This window comes from Natrix helvetica, assembly GCF_964273705.1.
Source record: "Natrix helvetica genome assembly, chromosome: 1".
NCBI classification, from domain to species: domain Eukaryota; kingdom Metazoa; phylum Chordata; class Lepidosauria; order Squamata; family Natricidae; genus Natrix; species Natrix helvetica.
This window is the reverse complement of record NC_138548.1, coordinates 318,651,548-318,674,353: the sequence shown is the minus strand read 5'-3', so window position 1 is coordinate 318,674,353 and position 22,806 is coordinate 318,651,548. Positions and strand designations below refer to the sequence as shown.

At 38.3% G+C, this 22,806-nt stretch overlaps 1 protein-coding gene across 2 annotated transcripts in view; it reads right to left on the bottom strand.

Moving 5' to 3' along the window:
- The window catches only part of SRGAP3 (SLIT-ROBO Rho GTPase activating protein 3), a 216,288-nt gene that overhangs the window by 39,278 nt on the left and 154,204 nt on the right, over positions 1 to 22,806 (bottom strand). For both annotated transcript variants that reach the window (XM_081955048.1, XM_081955049.1), the window contains exons 6-11: positions 21,169 to 21,297; positions 15,170 to 15,391; positions 14,302 to 14,403; positions 11,613 to 11,810; positions 9,036 to 9,120; positions 2,270 to 2,297 (exon numbers count right to left, since the gene is read on the bottom strand). In XM_081955048.1, the coding sequence (XP_081811174.1) occupies positions 2,270 to 2,297; positions 9,036 to 9,120; positions 11,613 to 11,810; positions 14,302 to 14,403; positions 15,170 to 15,391; positions 21,169 to 21,297 (764 nt within the window). The remainder of the gene's footprint in view (positions 1 to 2,269; positions 2,298 to 9,035; positions 9,121 to 11,612; positions 11,811 to 14,301; positions 14,404 to 15,169; positions 15,392 to 21,168; positions 21,298 to 22,806) is intronic.

Here is a 22,806-nt window from a genome sequence, read left to right as displayed (position 1 = left end):
AATTTCAGTGTGTTCAGATAAATCTCTCTTTAGATCCAATCTGTGGGTCAGAAATTATTATTCCTTCTCTATGTTGATTTTATACCTACTTTAAAGAATATAGTACTCAAGGCTCCCAAGAAAACACCAAATAAATGCTGGCTTGGGTTTTTTTGTCCTATTTCTCAGTATCTTCATGTAGCTGGTTGAAGTGTCCTAGCACTCTGTATTTTGATTAGGGATTAGAGGCAGGTACCTTAATTTTGATTTTGTTAGCATAAAAGCACATTAAGAAATGAGCAAACCACAGTCTGAGACCTGGATCAATTTACATTAAGACATTAACTACCAGCACTTTAAGTGCCTGATAGAATATATTATCCATGAATATTTTGGGTTTTGGTAGAAGTGGTTCTGGTGAAGGGAAGCATAGAGGAGCAGTGCTTATGAGAAACAACTTATTAAGAACTGAAATAAACTTGAAATGACTGGGGTTCCCCCCCCCCTATTATATCCACATTATTTAACTTGATCCGTTTGGTCTTCTCAACAGAAGAAGCTAGCTGGAATTGTTTAGTCTTTTTAGACAATAGTGTTCCAGTCAGGGGTGGGTTCCAGCAGAGACTACTGTCGGTTCGCTCAGGAACTGACCACGTGTGCATACGTGCCTGGGCAGTACAATCAAAATTGTTCTGCGCACAGAAGCAAAAAATAAGGGTGCTGCCGCTGGGACAAGTGGTTTGGAGCGTGGCAGGCCTGAGTCGCTGCTGGTTCCAGCCATCCAGGCCGCCAAGCTACTGCCGGTTCAACCGAACCGGTCCAAACCAGTAGGAACCCACCACTGCTACCAGTTTAGGTAAAACGAGCTAGGTAAATTTGAATTTCCCTACATTTCAATCAAAATAACTGAGCTACTAGGAGGGTCTTCTGTATGGTTTCTGCATTCAGGAAATTAAATATCTTGTATTCATTATAAACTTAAGAGTCTGTACATATTTCCTTGCACCTTCTTCTACCATATATTTGGTAACTATTATCCTCTCTCTCTCTCTCTCTCTCTTTTCTATCTTTCAGTGAGAAAATTTAGAATTAGTCCACCTGCTACATCTAGCCAAACTGTTTTTCTGCACTTGAATGGTTACTTTTTTATGCCCACGTATTATGTAGATCAAAGAAATTTGGAAATCTTTCCTTTAGCTGAAAATATAAATGATCATTTGAGTTAATGATTCCCCATTATTGGTGTAGTTACATGAGAATGTGAGCTAATCAATCCCTAATTTAGCAGTAGCTATTATTATACAGCCATGAATGCATAAATCAGATGTGGGTAGGTTAACTCCTATGAAACCCATTCAATTCTTCAATAACTGCTTTTTTTATCACTACAGCCAACTGCTTCTAAATTACCTTTTAATACTTAAGTGAATCATAAGTTGCTCTCCTACCAATTTCTGAGAGCAGCTCACTTTTGTCAATGTCTTTTGTCAATTGTGCTTATTTTTTTCTAAATTTCTTCTGTCTCCCCACCCCCATAAGATGTATTCTTATTCCTAATGCCTATTTTTCACCCTCTTTATTATAGAGAAAAGAATGATTTAGAAACCATCATAAATCATGATCTGGAAATTAATCCCATATCTGGGGATTTAAATTTATTTTTAAATTTTATTTATTAAATGTAGTTTACATAGCCTCTCATTTCACTCACTGTGACTCCAGGCAGCTTTAGGAATTTGTCCCAGAGCATATATTAACTAGCAAAGGAAAGAATCCCAGTTTGGCTAAATATGTTGGTCACTATTACAAGTAGATGAATAAATGCTGATACATCCAAGAATCCTCTGCAGTACTCTCTCCTGACAGAGCCTTACTTGATTTCAGAGCCAGTCAGCTGGAAATTGCCACTGCAGCAAATACAAGAGGCTTTTTCCGTTGTCCTTCTAATTAATCTATTTGAGTAACGTAGCCAGAGGTAAGCCACTCATGCAGGGAGAGAGTTGCCATTTTCTCCCCCTTATAGCTCATGCTTGGAAGATTTTTTATAAATTTGAAGCAGACGGGTTTTAAATAGTTCAGTCCTCCTTATAGAACAGGGGCGTCAAACTCGTGTTGTCATGGTGGCATCATGTGACATATTGTGACTTTTTTTCTCTTTCACTAAGCCGGGCATGGGCATGGCCAGCGCATGACACATCCAGCTTGCAGGCCGTGAGTTTGACAGCTCTGTTATAGAAGGAGTAGCAACCAATCACCAGAATAAAATAGAAAAACAAAGAGTTCCACTTACCTAGTTGTTCCACATTCAGCTCTTTCACCTGTGAAAGGGAGGAAAGAAACTGAATGTTAATTGCAGCCTTACTATTTATTTACCTATAGGAGTAAATATGACTTCAGCAACAGAGTGGTCAATGCCTGGAATGCTCTACCGGACTCCGTTGTTACTTCCTCTAACCCCCATAACTGTAACCTTAAACTGTCTACCGTAGACCTTACCCCATTCCTAAGAGGTCCCTAAAGGGGCCATGCATAAGCACACCAGTGTTTCTACTGTCCATGTCCTATTGTCCTCATTTATTTGTATTCATTTCTTTAGTTTATATCTATGTTTATATTTATACTTGCTATCTTGTACATGTTTGACAAACTAAAAAATACAAATACAAAATACAAGTACTTTGTTGGGGGAGGGAAATCAGTATAATCCTACAGACCAGTGTTTTTGAAACTTGGCAAGTTTAAGGTGTGTGGACTTCAACTCCCAGAATTCCCCAACCACCATAGGAAGGCCACAAAAGTTGCCAAGTTTTTTTTTGGGGGGGGGGGAACAACCCGTCAGAAGCCCATATAATCCTGCATTTTGCAGGATAAAAACTATGCCTAGATCAGATTTTTGAAGGTCTTTTTAAAAACATCAATGGAATTTTAATTATTTATATTTTCATTGTCTTGTTTTAATTGTTAAATAATATATTCAACTATCTTTTATTCTTCTTATATACTATTGTAATGTCTTTCAGAAGGAAGAGTGCTCCCATCATTATCATCCACATATATTCCAAAGAGTGAAATTTAAGAAGTTTGTAAGTTCCCCTCCCAACAGTTGATGTAGTGTTATGCGTCATTTTTTTTCCAGATTTTTTTCCAGGGTCAACTTTCGTGCTATGCTAACTCTATGGCAAACTGTTTTGCCTTCTCTTTATTTATTTTTTAAATAATGTCTAAGAAACAGGTGGGTTCTTTTTTTGAGGAATTGCAGTGCACAGGCAAGAGACATTTACCCTTTAAATGTCACAGAGGCCTCCATGGCTACCAACCGAAGAAAAGTGTTGCTAATAGAAACATTTTTCTGTGGCTTCAAACTGTGCAAAGGAGTTATTTTTCAGCTGGAATTGGGGACGGGACCTCCCTTCCCTGTGCATTGTAATTGTCTCCCCAATGCCTCCAGCAGAAACAAATTAGAAGACAACCTTGTATTGTGCTACATATTTACTATAATATGTAATTTGGCCACGAAATAACATTTTCCTAAGAACAGATTGGGGTGTTTCCTTCAGAATACAAGCCTATTTTGGTTTAGTAGAGTATCCTCTAATGACACCAGCAATTCTAAAAAGTTTAAGTGTAAATGCCAGAGACTGAATCTGGACTCTTTAAAGGTAGTCCTTGAGTTACGACAGTAATTTCCATCACTAAGCCATGTCACATGGCTTCATTGTTTAGTAAGAGGAATACCAGAAGTCTCATTTGTGATTGTTAACCAAATTCCATTGGCCACTAGGTGAGGACCCATCTGCAGCTGGTTGTTAATTTGGAGAAACGTATGTGTAAAGATGGGAGATGTTCACCACTTCAAACCTCCTGCTCCCATTCTCACCTTTAAAATCCCCACAAAGTCTGAGAAATGGCCCAAAATACAGCCAGTTTGTTATTAAATATTGAGACACTTTTTAACTATTTTCAGATTAAAAGAAAGTTTGATTATCTGCAAGAGGCCCCTTGTTCCCTTTCCCATCCTTAATTTTTTGGGGAAAATACCATAACATTAAGTTTCAACTATTCCAAGTAAAATATCACAAAATGACCTTAATTGATGATGGACTATGTATGGGTGCTTTAAACTTGTTGTATGCATTAAACTTGGGACTATATATGGGTGCTTTAAACTTGTTGTATGCATTTCATGGGGTGCTACGTCTAGTCTTAATCACTACATTGCACCACACTTAATCTTAACTACACTACACTTAAACACATTACATTGCACTACACTTCATCATTATATCAATCATTACAAGGCAATGGTTCCATCCCACATTATGTAAAAGAATGTGAAGGAAGCAATGAAGTGTTAAGGGAGTAGAAAAGAGTTCTAATAAAGTGGAAAGTGTGAGAAAGAAACTCAGAATAACCCTGCCTTGATTTTATTTAGTATAACATTCTGACAGGCTTTCATCATTCTAACTGAAGAAGCTGTCTCTAGCTCAGGGCTGGATTGTGGAGTTTTAGGTACTCAGACAACACCAAGAAATCCATACTTCAAGATTCTGTTACTTAACCTTGCCTATCTTGAACAGACCTGACTTACTAAATATTACAGGACACATATTCTGGTTGTGTTCATTTTCTGGATGCTGCCTCTTTAATTTATATGCTTATATTATATAAAATTTACACACAGTGGAAGAACAAAGGCATTTTGATTAAATGTTAGCCCAGGTTGAAATGAGTAGGATTTACTTTAATGAGAAACTTTGTTCTGCAGAGACAACATAGTTCTTGTCAAGGCAAAATAGCACCATGAATTGCTTTAACAAGGTGGTTTATCACTTTATAACCTTGACTGGCATTTCCAATAGCTGGAATGACTACTGCATTTTAGCAGCAGCTTTTGCTTCTGAAAATTCTGGGAAGGCTATTAGAAATAGATAACAAGCATTCATGGCCATGCAGAGCACACACTAAAGGCTGGAACTGAAAACCAGAGCTTACATTTAGCTTAAAGAGAAATGGGCAAAATCTTGGGTGCTTTTTAGTAAAGGAATAAACTTCAAGGAATGTAATTGTGTGTTTTTAGAAACATTAAGCAGTTCGTGATGAGGAACAAAAGCAAAGAGAAACGAATTCAAGAAGTAATAGTCCACAATCAATTAAATATTGGATTAGTATGCAGATCTTGATTCATGAGGATGTGAAAAGACAAGTGCTTGCAGTTTTAATTGACACATCATGCTCTTAAGAACTGCTGTATCATGCATTAACTAGTATTGTAATCTTAGCAGGTTATCAGTCTTGTCTAAACTATGGGAGAAACCCACATAGCTCAACATAAAACTTACTGTAGTCCTGCCTCTCATTTGTCAAATGCATGACTTAGGGAAGGACTCTCTTGAATTCCAAAGCAATATACCTGATTGATTACATCTAATGAAATCCTCACTATTGCTGCTACCAGACATAATAATCACATGAAACTGGATATGCAAGTAGCAATCCTTGATCTCTTAAGGCTGTACCTTTCTGGAAATTACCAACTTCAATGGCAAAGAACGAAATTTCAAAGACAGAACTGAAAGCATTAACAAGTTGCTATTGTTGCCCATATTTGACTCTTTCAGATGGAGTTGAGCTTAAGGGAAAAAATCTAAGTAACAACAATCAAACTCTAATTATGAGTTGAGACATAAAATTTATATGATGGTGATGACAGGAGTACATAGATGGTGCTCATCTTTTGATTGCTCATTTAACAAAGGTTCACAGTTACAATGTGTTCAGAAAATACAACTTGACCCTTTCTCAAAGTAATGACCCTCACACTTCCCCCAAGATTTTGTGGTCACAATTTGAGAGCTAGGCAACTAGCTCACATTTATGACACTTACAGCATCTTAAGATTATAAGATCATGATTTGCAACCTTCCCAGTTGATTTCAGACAAGCAAAGTCAATGTGGGAAGCATGATTCATTAATGTAAACAAATGGTTGTAAAATCGGACTTGGTCACCTGATAACTCACTTAGCAATCAAAATTCCAGTCCCAGTCAGTGAAACAACTTGCCTCCAAAAGTTGTAAATGCTGCAACACTGGAAGTTTTAAAGAAGAGATTGGACAAACATTTGTCTAAAATGGTGTAGTTTCCTGCCTGAGCAGAAGGTTGTACTAGAAGACCTCCAAGATCCCTTTCAACTCTGTTGTTCTGTTATTAACACTACTAAATGTCTGGTATTTAATATCACTTAATATAAACCAACCTTTATTTGTTTAAAGATCCCTTCCAACTCTGTTATTCTGTACCGCTTATAATTTAGGCAAGCTTATAAAGAAGCAGATTCTCTGTTTGGGGAAAGGTAGGCTTAGAACAATAAGCAATTAAAGATTAAAGAAAAAGAAATAGGTAAACAGATGAAGGGATCACTTACAAATACATATGCCATATAACATTACGTCTCATTAATCATTATTTGAATGAAGAAAACCAAAGCTACCGAATCCCCTCTCCCAATGATGAACCATTGATTTTTCTGGACAAATATATATGCCTACAATTTGTCCTATAATCAAACATTCCCTCAAAAGCCAACTCCTGTGGGGAAAAAGTGTAACTAGAGTGAAGTAAATTAGTTTTTCTGGAATATATGCAGAGATCAAGAAGGTCATTGTAGTTTCATAGTCAGTTCCACCAACTTGTCTAAAGATTTTCCCTTAAGCATAAATCTTCAGTGATGAAAGGGCCTCTGCATTAATTTTTCAATTCTCCTTGACAGCTTTCAAGCAGAGTGACAGAAGTAACCCACTTGCAAATAATACACCATTTTCAGTGCCAATGTACATATAACTATTAAAACACTGAAACAGCTCAAAATTCTATACTTAGTAGCATCCATTTTTACTGCCCTTCATTTTTACTGCTTGACTCCGGAAAATAACTACTGCCTTAGACTACTCTTCCCATGCATCAATATATTATCCCTCCTGGTGCTGCTGTTGACTATTATTTTCAAAACTTTAAAATCTCCTTCAGACTACTTTCAAAACTTTGAAATATCCTTCAAAAAACATTGATACACTTTTTAAGCCCAGTGTTTGTATTTGACAAACTTTAGTTTCAGATAAAATGGCTAATTGTTAAAAACATAGTGAATATGTTTTAAAAGAATATACTAGCAGGGCCTGAGTTTTTCCAATGAGCAAAAATAAATAAATAATTTTTATCACTTTGCTAGGCAAAATCATGAATTACATGATTGAGGAGAAGAGAGGAAAGGAGAGGGAAAGAAGAAAGGATAAAGGAGAGGAAGGGAGGGAGGGGTAGCAAGAGTAGGAGAGAGGGTAGGAAGGTGAGGAAGAGGGGAGGAGTAGGGGAGAGGAAGAGGAAGAAGAAAAGAGAAAGGAGAGGAGGAAAAAAGAAAGTGGAGAAGAAGGGAGGGTAGGAGAAAAAAAGACGGAAGAAGAAGTAGGGTTATTGTTATATAAGACGGATGGACAGGATGGCAGGAAAGCAATCTCGAATATATTATTGTATCTTTAGAGGAAGAATGGAATCATAAATGTATAAGGATAAAGTGTAACACTAATGATATCTATGAGAAATGTATATTTGTGAAATGTATATATGTATAAGTAAGAAAAAATTTTAAAAAATTAAAAAAATGAATTACAAGGTCCCTTTCTACTGGGGGAAGGGTTGGATCATTAGAGCCCACCAATCAAAAGCAACTCATGGATATAATGGCGGCAGGAGGGATAACATGCTTTGACCTATAACAGCAGTCCCCAACTTTTCCAGCTTGGCGGTCCAGCGAGGGTGGGAGAGAATGGTTCCATGAGGGCAGCAGGTGTGAGTGTGCACAGCTCCATTTGTGCAAGTGGTGGGCTTGTGTGGCCCAGTTCTGGATGGACCGTGGCCTGGTAGTAGGCCACAGCCCGAGGATTGAGGACCCCTGTTCTATTACATTATTTATAGTTATTTGATAATACCCAGTTATCTAAACTAGGTAACAACCAGTATCAACATTGATTCGTGAATATAGCCTATATTTTAAATATTCCAAAATACTGGTACCAGGACAAACATATTTGGTGGGCACATTTAGTCATGCATTTATATTATTAATAAGATTTTTATGTTACTCCATTCTGGACTAGTATCATCCCAATCCCTGGCCCCATATTTAACTACCAAAAGAGTCTTGAGGTACAAACAAAGCAGAGACAAGCTACTTTTGTGTTGTGGAGAAGACAGGAGGGAGTCCCAGACTGTTTCCTCACTTCTTTCAATTCCCATTGCTATCCCCTGATAATTGTGTGCTTGGCTGGTCTTATTTTCACCCTGTCCTTACCTGGTGCTCTCTTTCCCCAAATCCAGACCAGTGGTGGGTTCCTGCTGGATCGCGTCGGATCGCGTGCTCCCTTTCGGCGCTAAACCCAGAAGTACGTTCTGGCGCCGCCCCTGGCGACGCGCACGACGCTTGCCTGCGCTCCACCAGCTCGGCTGGGAACGGAGACGTTTCTCTGCTCAGCAATGTCTTCAGTGGAGTGGTGGCAGCCTGGCAGGCTGAGCCTGCGTCCCTTTCAGGCGCTCCGCTCCGCTGAGGAAACGTCTCTGTTCCCAGTCGAGCTGGTGGAGCGCAGGCAACCGTCGTCGCGTCGCCAGGGGCGGGGCAAGACCGTACTTCCGGGTTTAGCGCCGAAAGGGAGTGTGCGATCCGGTGCGATCCGGCAGGAACCCACCACTGATCCAGACCAACCATTCTGGGATACCCACCCTGGCTGGAATCCAGGCAATTGGCATCATGGGATACTGGAATTGCTTTTTAGTACCACATGTTGACCTGGCATTGGAAAAGCCTGGATAATATTGGCAAATTGCAGCATGAGGAACAAAGAAGGAAAATGAGCTGTTTTGCATTTAACAACAACCAGATAATACTTCTGGTTACAACAGCAGATGCAAGAGAAAGAACCAAAGCAGATGACATTTAAGAAATCTACGATGTAGGTTGAAACCTGTAGTGGCAAGAAATGCAATGGTTAAATATGCCTGCAACTTACCTTCTCCTAGAGTCTGCTTCAGTAAGTCATGCTTAGCTTGTAGCTTAGTAATAAGATTACTGCCATTCAAAAACTCTTTAAATTTCTAGAGAAGAGAAAAAATAAACAAATCCATACAACTATAAGCAAAATGGACAAAGAATTCGGATAGGACATACTTTGAATTAAAGATAGTCCTCAATTAACAACAGCAGACCAGAGTTGCCATCATTAAGCAACATGGTTGTAAACTATGATATCACATAATCATGCCTTAGCTTAGGCCATTCCAGATATCCCATTTGCCACCATTAAGCAAATCATTACAGTTCATTAAGCAAGAATGTCAATATTGTTGCCATTTGCAACCTCCTTCAGGCTTCCCAATTGACTTTGTCGGAAGCGGGCAATGAAGGCTGAAAATGAAAAGCACGTAACCAGAGAGATGCTGAGACAGCCAGAACTCCAAGGATTGGTCACAAATACCACTTGTTCAGCACATCACAAATTTGAATGGTCAGTGAAAGGGTGGTTGCTAAGCAAGGACTCTACCTCTCTCTCTACATACATGCATACATAATCGTTTTCTTCTTGGTATTCTCAGTATTCTAAACAGGAAAGAAAGAGCAAATTTCTAAGTGATAAGGAATCAGATTTTGGTTGCACATAGGATTTTTTTAATGAAGCTTTCTAGCTTTCCCTCTCTGTGAAATGTAGGTAACAAGTAACACTCCCGTTTATATTCTAAGGTCAAAAAACGTTGTATTCACCCGTATAATTCTACAGTTGCTAGGAATAGAGGGAAAGCATGGGGTGTGGGAAGGAGAAAAGTGTGTATTAGTTGAAGGAACTGAAATAAGGAGACTCAAAAATCAATACACACAGCACTAACTACAAAATGCAAATTCCAGTAACCCCTCTAAATTAAGGAAATGATATTTGTTATGATGATATATTATATATTAGTGAAAAGAATTCCATGGGTTGAATCTCACACTCTAATTAACTCAGTAGATGGCAGATAAATTTAAGTGCTCTCATTTCTAAGCTTTTTGCTGCAATATGTGATAAACTACAAAATCCCAAACTACAAAGTTTGGAAAGATTTTTAGGTGAACAGCTCACATTTGCTAAGTATTATAAATTGTACTGTGCATATGTAGTATCATCAGATACAACTAGTGTAAGGACTAAAATAAACTCTGGATGTTACTTAAGTTAAAATGCTCTCTCCACATTGCTCAAATGATAACAGCTTCTTGCAGATAGTTGTACATAAAAGCATTACTACATACCAGTGGTGGGTTCCAGATCCCGTTGCAACCGGTACGGTTGCAACGGGCCCCGGCATCCTCCACATGAATGTGCGCAGTGTGCGCATGCATCTTACCATCCAGCGACGCCTCTGTGAGCCTCTGCGACGCTCCAGCTGCTCGGCGGAGCATTGCGCAGGCGCTGTATGCACTGTGCATGTGTGTGGAAGTGCTGAAGACTTTAAAGACAGGTAAGGAGCGGGGTGGACGGGCGGGCCCTCCGGAGTACTGTACCGGAACGGTACCAGGCAGGCTCCGGTACACCCATACCAGGGCATACCACCTGCAACACACCACTGCTACATACAGCTCTATTGTATACACATTGTCTTCTTCTAAGTCAAGGCCTTCCATTCTTAGGATGATAAAGCACAAGATCAACAAAACTGTATGGGCTTATAACTGACAGATAGTTGCCTTAGGGCAAGAATGTCTGCAGAAGAATGAAGTTACTTCAGGAATATTGATGGAGGAGGATCTTAACAAGTTTCAACCTGATTTGTCACCTTTTGCTATGAGGCTAGGAGAAAAGTTATCTGTGCTCCTTAGCTGCCATAATCTGTAGATGTCTCCTGCTTTGCCTTCATAACCAGAGTAACAAGAATCAATCTTACACAGTTCTTCTTTGTTTTAAAAAGATTTCCACCAGTGAAAAACAACAATTATTATGAAAGGTTTCTAAAAAGACGTGAATCTTAGAACTTCCAATTCTCACTAGGGCTAATCTAGTAGCATGTGGCCAGCAGAATTTACAAAATTCTTCTCAATTGACTTGAACAATGGAAGAAAGGTACTGTCAGGAATACAGTAGAATATATGAATAGTATCTAATTTAAAGAGATGTTTAAGCAAAATTTGGACATTTGGAATTAAAGGTCCCAGGAGATTACTGTGGCAAGCCACTTCCATACTGTGAAGAAAACAACAAGGATATGTCCTGTAACTGACTGGAAATCGACCTGAGAGGGACTTTACTGTATATGTTTTTTAAAATCCTATATTTTTAGGGGGGACATATATATCACATCTTTACTTCAAAGGCTTGAGGACTGTTGTTAAAAATCCTCCTTCAAACAAGCCACACGCAAATCTCAGAACTATTGTACATTAAAAGAACATTCATGCATGCTTGAGAAGGGAAGGGTAATTTGATGTGCAAATGTCATAAAACTATCATATGGACATTCGAATCTTAATAGGCAACTATATAACTTTATGGGGTGAATATTTCACTAATGTATTTTTAAAAGTACTGGGCTCAAAATAGACAGAAATTGTTCCTCACAGTAAAGTAGAACATTTCAGTTTCTTGTTGGTTGGCTCTTCTCTTGGCAATGTTGATTTTACTCATGTAAGTCTCGGAAGCAGCCGATTTGATGGATTCAGTTGAGCGGCTATGCTGGAAAGCATCTGAGACATCAAAATCTTCCACGGTCAGCATGTCTTGCAGTGTCTGCATTGTGGCATCCAATGTTTTTCGCACCTGCGGAAAATGGATGTACGGAAAAGCAGAGTGAAAGATACAGTTCAGCACTATAAATGTATAACTTTTGTTACACGGACATGGTCTTTTTTAACAAAGGCTTTCCAGAATTAGGCTCTTCGTTTAGCAGGATGTTCTCGCTTACAAATGAAAAATATCTATGTATGACTCAGAGATAAGTGCGTTACTGTATCTTAAGGTTTATGTGGAAAAAGTATCGTCTCTGCATGCTGCTCGAAAAAGTCATAGCATCACGCAACCAGGAAGAAAAATCAAACAGAGCTCTTAAGAAATTCTTTCAATCATAAGGATTTAAAAGTGAACTAGAAAGATGCTGTGTTTAACTTTGTACCATGAAGAGGCTGTGTCATCTTCTCTACACTTACAGAGTCACTGAAACATAAAATTTAATCAGAAGTGCCTGATCTCTTCCATTTAATTGTATACCACTGGATTTATAACCCTAGAGTCATGATGGCGAACCTATGGCATGGTGGCGTGTGGAGCCATACTTGCCAGCACAGCAACCCCAGGCAGCTCTCAATACCGGCGCACATGCCTGTGCCGGCCACCTGATTTCCCGCCTTCCGGAGGGGCCATTGGAGGCCATTTTTGCCCTCCTCGGGCTCCAGGAAAGCCTCCGGAGCCTGGGGAGGGTGAACATTCCCCCACCATACGTGGTGGGGGGTCCCTCGTGCATGCGCAGGTGGGTGGGCAGTCGCAATAGCTGGTCTAGATAGTCACTTATCTGAAATAGTATAGGTCTGTGATGGCACATGCGTTACAGTAGGCCTATGGCACTTATGGCACAAGTGCCAAAGGAGGCACACAGAGCCCTCTTTGCCACCACGCGAGCTGTCACCCCAGCTCAGCTCCACTGCACACGTGTGTGTGCCTCCCACCCAGCTAGTTTTTGGGTCTCTGCCATGCATGCGTGTGGGGGAGGGCTGCATGTGGGGGTCGCATGTGCACACTGGGGGCAGGGGGTCACAGATGCATGTGCAGGGGGATCACACATGCATGTGTGGGGGCACACGTGCCGGGGGGGTCACCCACACTTTGCATTATGGGTGTGCGCACTTTCAGCACACAACAACAAAAAGGTTAGCCATCACTTCCCTAGAGACATCCAGTCATAAAGAACCCCTTCATTAATGTTCACATGACATCAAATGGAAAAGTTTTGTATCCATAAACTCTTTCCTACATTATTTTTTGTTCTTGAAATTTCTTATCTGCTTCTTTTTTAGGATCAAATAAATTCCATTCAATCATAATTCTCTCTGTTTTCTCCTTTTTCTAGACTCATTTACACATTTGTTTTGCAATACAATCTTCATTAATTCTCTTGAAAAACACCTCAATATAGGATACATATTTTTACTGGTGACTTTATTCTTGCAAATGTCCCTTGTCATTCGTCAATAGATTTGCAGGAGCGCTTCCCAAGACTATTTGAATGTTTCTAAATGTTTTACATAGTCCTAATGCCTATGACTAATTAAATTTGTAAAGACTCTGAACTCACAAACAGAAATTTCTTGAGTAACAACAGCCTCAAAATGATCCATAATTATTTCTAGTTCGAACAATTAATAAAAAGCAGCATGTGTAGCAATACGATTACCAGAACCTCTCGAAAACCATAATAGATTAGTATTACTAGAATCATAGTAATGGAAATGGACATCACTCTAATGGCAAACAAAATTCCACAATGCTCAGCCACAGAACACAATATTACCCTGACGATATTGCACGGAATCCCTGTTCCCAATCTTCCTAAGATCAAGAGGGTATGAAAATGATTTTACAAATAAGAGTTAAATAGTAAGTCATGTAATTCAATGGTTCAATTATTACTCTTTGGAAATGATAAGTAAGATACACTTTTGCCTCCTGGGATTTTAATTCAATTTTGTTAATCTATGTAGGGGTAGACCTGGATATTCCTTTGCCTTGCACCATTTATATCCCTTATTGTAAACTGAGGGCCTCACATCTATTGTGAAGACACATCACCTCAACCATACAAGATTATCAGAGGAGGGGATGAGGCTTTGGCAGAGGGAGATAGCAATTCTTTTTAAAAACAGAAAAGAAAAAAATAGTTTAGTAATACATAGCTTAAAACTAATATTATAATATATTAATTAAAAGTAGATCAAATGCAGTTCAGAAGAGGGTCAGGTCTAAATAAACAAATGACCATTTTTGCAGCTATTCCAAAGTAGGAATAATCTGACAGTTCTGCCTTGCGCTCATCAGCAGATTAACTATTATATTTTTTACAACTTCTTGACACTTTTTGAAGAAAGCGCTCTATGATACATATTATAATAGTCACAGATTCTGGACTGAAAACTATATCTTAATCAGGAAGGTATTAACTATCCAAATGACTTTCAAAATCACTTCAAACCGAAGCATTAGCATAACTTGAGTGAATGGTGCTTGTTTACTTACAGTTAAAAACAATTACAGCTCTCACCTCTTCATTCTCTATTTTGAGCGTGGTTAGTCTAGACTGTAGCTGATGATATCGCATGAGCAACTCCGTCTGAACTGGCTGCTGGGCGCTTACTTGGCATACCTGTAGAAAGAAAACATAAGCCTCTGCAAATTCAAGCTAGAGTAGAATATTTGCAGGGAAAAAAAATATCTTCAGTTAAAATGTTTTTTTTTAACTAACAGAATAATTTCTTTTAGACTTTCAAAATGTAACTGAATCACATATGAAATAATGACAGTAATGGTCATTTATTCTGGGATGCCAAATCCACACTAATATTTCCAAATATTCCAAGATGTTGACTCATTCTAGCAGTGATTACATAACGAGTATTCCAAAAGCAGGATCTGAATTAATCACCCTCTAAAAGACCTAAATATTAACTAATATTAAATAAATAAATATTTAATTTATTTCAATGGTGGAAAGAATCCTCAATGCACAGTGAACAATGAATGTTCTAATATACCATGTATCTAAAAAGTTCTAAGTGAAATGGAAAATAGCACTGGTCTAAATAGCACTGCGAAAATGTGGTCCTTGTTCTGAAACAAGTGGGGAATGATGTCCCCTTTATGACTTGTGGACTTCAACTCCCAGAATTTCTGAGCCAGATGGCTCAGGAATTCTGGGAGTTGAAGTCCACAAGTCATAAAAGGGTTGTCATTCCCCACCTCTATTCTTAAAAAAAAAAAAAGAATTCCATTAACTACAACTCCATTTCAAAGCTAACAAATGAAACACAAATGCCACTGAAGCTAAACTCATTCATTCTAATACACAAGAAGCATTACATCTGAAGGAAAGTTGCATGATGAAGCAACACGGACCATTTCTAATTACATACCTCATCCCCCATGTGAGGCTGGTAGTCAAACCTCAGTGGAGGACAGAAGACCTGGTTGCACATGTCCATAACTGTATGTTTGTCACTTCGCGCATCCAAATTGTCTACAGCATTTTCAATGATGTCCAACCCCTCGTGGCGTGAGGTTTCTAGATTGTATTCAGCAGAAAGATATGTTCTGAATGTCCGTGCTAGACTAGCATGGAATCCCAAGTCACAGCACTAAGGAAGAAAAAACAACAACAAGTTTAAACAACAGCACATACAAATTATTTCTAAATAGAATAACAGTTTCTTCACTTGAAGAAATAATAAGTGGCTATGTGTTATTTATTTGTTTGTTTAAAAGAATATCCAATCATTTCATTTAAGAGCTCAAAGCTCAACAAACCAGTACGACAAGTTGGGCTGAGAGTGAGTAACTGGCCAAAAATCACCCAAAGGGCTGCTATGGCTAGGAGTGGAATTTTCATAGAAAACTGACCTGGAGCGAAACTGATACCTTAACTACCACTACAGTGGCTTTTCACTCTACACTTCAATATATTTTATTGTATATTATATATATGGTTCTACGTTGGAAAAAAGAACAATAGCACTGACTTCAGACTTATGATATAAATAGGATTAAAGATAAAAACCAACAAAGGAATGATAAGACATCTAAAGATATCAGATCAACAATGCAATGTAAGTACTTTTGTAGACTAGAAATGGACAGGATTAATGTCCACTTTCTCATCTGACTGAATCTTCAGTAAAATTCCAAAATTACTGTGGTAAAAATGAGAATTGGTTTATCTGATCTTATGCCTCATTGCAACTCAAAAGTGCAAGAATTAGCATTTGATTAAGTATTTCTATCAACCAGAATGATCTATTGCAACTCCTCTGTAGCCAGCAACATCCAGAGACTATGGTGGGAATTATGTTGGTCTTTGTAAAACACACAGTCACTCCTAACATTATTATATCTATGTTTATTCATTAATCCATTCATTTTGCCCATAAGATAAGCAGCAGAAAACATGACCGTGTAACAAGAACATCATTGTTATAATGTAAAATGTTTCCTAGGCATTACATGACAGGGTCTTCTGATATTTTACTCTGGGAAACAGAACAATTTTACAAACCAGCAACAGGTAGTTTTAGTAGAGAAATACGGTTAGAAAAAATATATCCGGGTTTTTACAAACTTGTCCTGAGTTTAATAGATCTATAGGCTTCAAAGGACTTTTCATTGGCATTCTTGGATTAGCCTTCTCTTCTTCTTGAAAGTTTGCATAGGCCCCAACCCTTCATTTCCACCAAATTTAGCCAGCATTACCACAGCTGAAAATAGCGATAGCACCACTAACCACATACTTCCGATCTGAGAAGGCTTCAAGTCCGGCACTACCTAATTTAAAAGGTATCACTTTACAGCCAAGACCAAAGTAGACTAAACTCCCCACATCAAGAGAGACTCTTTCAGCCACACAAATGTCTGCCTTGAGTAATTTTCAAAGCCGCAAACTAAATGCCAACTTTTTCAAATGAAGAGTGGGAGACAGAAATGTAGCTGTTTATAAAGTGAAAAAAATAAATAAGAGGGTCATTTAGCTAAGCAGTTGTCTTCTGAACCTTTAAATATTAAACTCGGGCACGAAAAGCTGCTACACACCCCACGTTTTGAGTTCTTGACACAATTTTTTATAACATACCAACCCAGGACCAAGCTTGATAGTTGAAGCCATTGTTACTTTTCTTTTATTTCAATTTTGGGTATTAATACAGGTAGTCCTCGACTTGCAACAGTATGTTTAGTGACGGTTCAAGGTTAAAACAGCACTGAACATAGTGACATGACCGTTTTTCACATTTATGATCGTTGCAGTATAACCATGGTCACAAGATCAAAATTTGGATGCTTGGCAACTGACTCATATTTATGATGGTTACACTGCCCGGGTCATGTGATCAACTTTTGCAACCTTCTGACAAGCAAAGTCCATAGGAAAGCCAGATTCACTTAACAGCCATATTACTAATTTAACAACTGCAGTGATTCACTTAACAAATGGGCAAAAAAGTCATAAAATGGGGCAAAACTCACTTAACAAATTTCTCACTTAGCAACATAAATTTTGGGCCCAATTGTGGTAATAAATTGAAGATTATTTGTAAGGACAGGATGGGATTTATGTTTTTCCCATCAGTCTAAAACAGAGATGAATATTACATGCTCCTCTGTTACATTCAAAAAAACATGTTGCTTTTTGAGACCTGCAACATTCATTCAATCAATAGGGAAAAAAAGAATAGCTCTGGACAACAATTTCCCTTAGGAAGGATTTTTCCTCTTGGCTTCACAAACAGGTACAATTCTTTTCATCCGAAGTTCTGAGATGCACTGACTCTACAGAAAGAAAATAATTTCCCATGAACTTAGCTATTTATTTCCATCCATCCACCCTATACCAATCTAATCTGCCAGGCTTTGACTTTATCTAAACAATCCTGAAACTAAAGGTGTTTTTAATAAACAATGTACAACGAAATACATTATGTTGATGCACTCTTTCCATCTAGCGCACAGGATTAGGAAAGACTTCTCTGTAAGCTATTGTCAGAGTAGGTATGTGCACCTTTTCAATGGTGTGCTGCTGGTTGTACAAGAAAGTAATAGCAGGACCAGGAATAAATTAAAATCTAAGTACCTTTCATATCAAGCTTTCGATTCAGAGGCAGGAAAAAAAAAGGTACTTTGCGGTGTGTCCAATCTCATAGCTTACTTCGATTATGGGCAACACAAACTATAATTAAACATGATGTCTGAATTCAGCTGATAAGTCACCTATCTAAACGTGTGTGTGTGTGTGTGAGAGAGAGAGAGAGAGAGAGAGAGAGAGAGAGAGAGGGAGGGAGGGAGGGAGGGAGGGACAGAAAGAGAGAGAGAGGGAGACAGAGAGAGAGATTTGTATTGCTCACCAGTATTCCAAGCTCTGCTTTTAAAGCCTGTTGTAATGCTAATAGGGGATATATCATACTGGCTATGGATTATGGGAATTAAAAGCCAAGACATTAGTGCAGCAGCAGGTAGGGGAAAGGCTAATCTACATTCTTCATTTGTAATTCAAAATATACAGTACATGCTATAAAATTACAAGTAACTCCTTGACTTTTAGGAGGGCAAGGAGAAACCGAGTACTGAAAGTTTACAGAGATTGCCCTTCTTATATTCGTTGTGACTTCTGGATGCATAGAGCATTTCTATTTTACACCCATTTTGTTTGTTTTTCTTATGATTCATGAGGATCTTTTTAGCCAAACCAGGTACTTTTGCTCATCATAGCCACTAAGACTATATTTATGTCTAATTTTACAAATGGAAAACAAACAATGGTGGGTGGGTCCTTTTGGTTTGCCTGACTAAACATCGTCTTTATGTTAGTGGAGAAGAACTTGAGAAAAATCGTTTTCCTTACAAATGTAAGAAAAGCTGACTTCTAAGCCTCTATTCTGATAGCAGCTTCAAACATTCGCAGTAGAAATGGGGGGTAGTAATAGGTTCAAATGGATTATTATCACCCCGTTGGTTTGTTAAGGTTCTGCATTTCAGAAGCAATATATTATTGAATTAATAATTAATAATTCTTAAGAATATAATTCTTAATTTTTGCAAAGTAATGTTCATATGGGTAATATTAAAAGATGACCCTCCCCTGCTGTGTAAGACATAACTCTCAACTGCTGTCTGAAGTGATCAAGGCAACTCATTCCACTGCAATATGCAGAGTAAAAATGCTGAGATCCATAAATTGATAATGTAAGTATCCTGTTTCCCTGAAAATGAGAACTCTGCAGATAATAAGCCCAATAGGGCTTTTGAGCGCATGCACTAAAATAAGCCCTTCCCTGAAAATATTGCAACACAACAGCAGCCATGAGGTGACCACGCTCGTCACCTCCTGCACCTCAAAAATAATAAGACCTCCCCGAAAATAAGACCAAGCTTATTTTGGGGGTCAAAAGAAAATAAGACCCTGTCTTATTTTCTATGGTAGAAGAAGTTCTTATTGACTATCTAAGGCAGGGGTCCCCAATCCCCGGTCTGTGGAATGACCCCAGTCAGAGAGATGCTAGAAACCAGCTGTGCAAACCAGTGAAGCCCCATCCGCGGGATTCAGAAACCCCCCCTCTGGTTCGCGGAAAAACCTCTCTCCACAGAACCGGTCCCTGGTGCCCAAAAGGTTGAGCACCGCTAACCTAAGGTATGAAATATTCCTTATATTAACATATTTTGACACTGTATAATGTTGTTTGACACACATTATTCATATGTGAATAAGAGGCTGAAGTGCCCTTTCTTCAGGAAAGCTGAAATTAACAGCAATAGCACTTAAGAATTATATACCGCTTCATACAGCTTTTACAGTCCTCTCTAAGAGGTCTACAGAGTCAGCATATTTTCCCCAACAATCTGGGTCCTCATTTTATCAACCTTGGAAGGATGGAAGGCTGATTAAGATAGATATATGCAAGATACACAAACTTAAAAACATTGTATATGCAGGCAAACTACATATAATTAGCCAAATTTATTTATAATGAATCAAATATGGCTTGGGTTAGGCCCCTAAGGAAATTTTCTGTACAGATAAGAAAAGACTTCTGCTGGCTTCTGGATCCAGAATGTGAAAACCTAGCTCCTTCGAGAAATCCATAATATTGAGAAGGAAGGAAGGAAGGAAGGAAGGAAGGAAGGAAGGAAGGAAGGAAGGAAGGAAGGAAGGAAGGAAGGAAGGAGCAGTTGACCAAAAGTGTGGTGGACAGAGTCAATTAAAATGACAACTGGTACACTATTGAGAAACCTAAAGAGCTAAGGTGGGAACAGTTGCTCTTGGATGATGTCAGTGTATGTGGCTGATAAGAATCATAAAAGACTTCATGATGCATAACATTTAATGGTACAGTTAATTATTAATATGATTTAAGAGGAATAATTAAAGGAAATTAATGTTCAGCCATTTAAAACACTGCAAAGATTTGAGATTAAACATCATTGTTTTTATTACTTTTTAATGACTTGTGTTTATCTAGAGTCCAATTTGTATTTCACCAGCAAGATGATAACCCTTGTTGCAAGCTACAATTGGATTCAGTGCATGTTTAAAGTTGGCAGAAATCTTATTTGAAATGCCTGATCAAACCAAAGCACGAACGTGGATAATGCTCTAATTCTGAGCTATCTGCAGACTTTCAATGAGGTACAAAATAAAGGGGTTTAGATGCACAAACTCCAGAGGTCCTTACTTTCCAACAATCAGTGAGACAACTCATATCTTATTTTTCACTGTGGATTTTAAGAATTTTTTGGTAGTTTTGTGGGCAGTTCACAACCTAAAGTTTGATTTACAATGCTTGAGAAATAGTACCTGGCATTAGGAGCAGTTATTGTTCTTATCTCCTGTGTCTATCTTATCAGCCCTATTTTAAAACTTCTACTCTTTTATTTTTCTTCCAATACATAACAATTATCACAACCAGTTTTGTTAGGACATTATTATCACTTCTCTCTGTTCTTGTGCGATAGCATTTATATATGCTGAACTCAGTCTTCATTTGCCTTGGCTTATATTCCTCTGTCACTTCACTGTAATCAGTTGGGGGAAAAGTCATAGTCAGTATAAAATATTTTGATAAATAAAATGTATAAATGAACATAGAACTGTGCAGCTCCAAGGATCTACGACCCCCACCTTTAAATTCATCAGTAGCTGAAAAACCCTGCGTGTCTGAATATCTTTCTACTTCCATTGCTTTTAAGAAACCACTAGAAGGGGGAAAGCATCAAGATATGAATCCATAGACAAATAGGTCCTGTATGCTGAATACATTAGCAATTGGTCATAAATTAAGACCGTATCACCGCATGTCCACAGTCTAGAATGCAACCATTTTCATTGGAAAGGTGAATGACATTGCTGTAAAAGAGAATCACTTTTGGTACTCACATCAATTAGATCGGAAACATCATGGATGTAGTATTTACTGACTGCTGCATTTGTGGCTGCTAGGTTCAGCAGATAATCATTCCTAGCTTTAGTGCACTTGAGCTTGTTTTCAGAATATTTTGCTTGCCTCTGAAAAATGGAACACAAAATTCAAACAAAATGTATTCAGTTTCCCAATCTTTGTTTCCCCCCCCTCAAAAAAAATTCATGCTCTTAGAACATAAAAATATCCCATTAGATCAGACTGCAGCATATCTAGTCCAGCATTCTGTGGCCAACCACAGGTCAGAGGGAAGCCGCCAATCAAGGCGTGGGAATAACAACTCCTTTCTGCTGTGGTTTCTTGATGCCATGCCATCCCCGATCTTGGGGTTATATATAGCCATAATGACTGGTAGCCATTGATGGCTATATGCTCTATGAATTTTTAAAGAGAAGCACTTTGCTAGTTACAATGTAAAGGGGGGGGGGACGGGACCACAGGATAATTTACAACTATTTCTTCTGAATATTTCCAAGCAGAGTTAACCACCTGACAGGCAGGTTTCAAATTTTGTACAATGTATATAAAGTATAGCTCACCACATCAAGAAATGTTTGGCAATCCCTCCCGCATCAAGTAGTAAGCGAGGGTTCAAGCCAGGGGTGATATTCAACAGGTTTTGACAGGTTCTAGAGAACCGGTAGTGGAAATTTTTAGTAGTTCAGAGAACCGGCAAATACCACTTCTGTCTGGCCCCAGAGTGGGGTGGGAATGGAGATATTGCAGTATCCTTTTCCTTGAATGGGGTGGGAATGGAGATTTTGCAGTATCCTTACCCTGCCATGCCCACCAAGCCACGGCCACAGAACCAGTAGTAAAAAAAATTGAATTTCACCACCGGTTCAAGCTGTTTTGGAATTCAAATATAGACTAGAGTTCAGTTACAGCATCCAGCATAGTACACCATTGTGTATATCACCTGCTTCTTTCTGAGGGCCATATTCAAACATTCAATGAATAATCATCCGTGTATGTGAATGGAAATTTATGTTAAATCGCCATATGGCAATGTAGGTTTTCTGCATTAGATCTCTGGACCATAGTTCATAGCAAACATGGGACATGAAAACCAATCAGAATAACCGAAAAACAGTCTTAGTGTAGAGAATGACAGAGTCATCAAACAACAGCTTTGCTAACAACCAAATGCTAACTTGGTTTAATTCACGTTGCTGAAAGTTGAGAAATATTTGTTAATTAAATCCACAATGAGCAGCAAGCTTCATATTAACAATGTCTCAGAATTCAGGAGCAGACAGGTAGACACAAAGATAAAAATTCCTTAACCAAACGTATACCAAGATATTATTTGTGGAAATATCTTAAACACTTACCGTAATGCCACCCAATAGTATGTCTGAGTTCACACCACATATTATATTATTGTTTGCTTTCAGGTAGTAAACCCCTCAATTTGAAACCATGATTTGCTATTGCTCCTCCTAACTGCAACTATGGCTTAGCATGACGTAGGCATTACAATGAAAAGACAAACACCAAAATATAAAGAAAAATAAAAAATAAACCATTATTAAGAATAAAATGAACAGGAAGAAAACAATTAATGCAGATTGGAAGTGAACATATAGATAAAG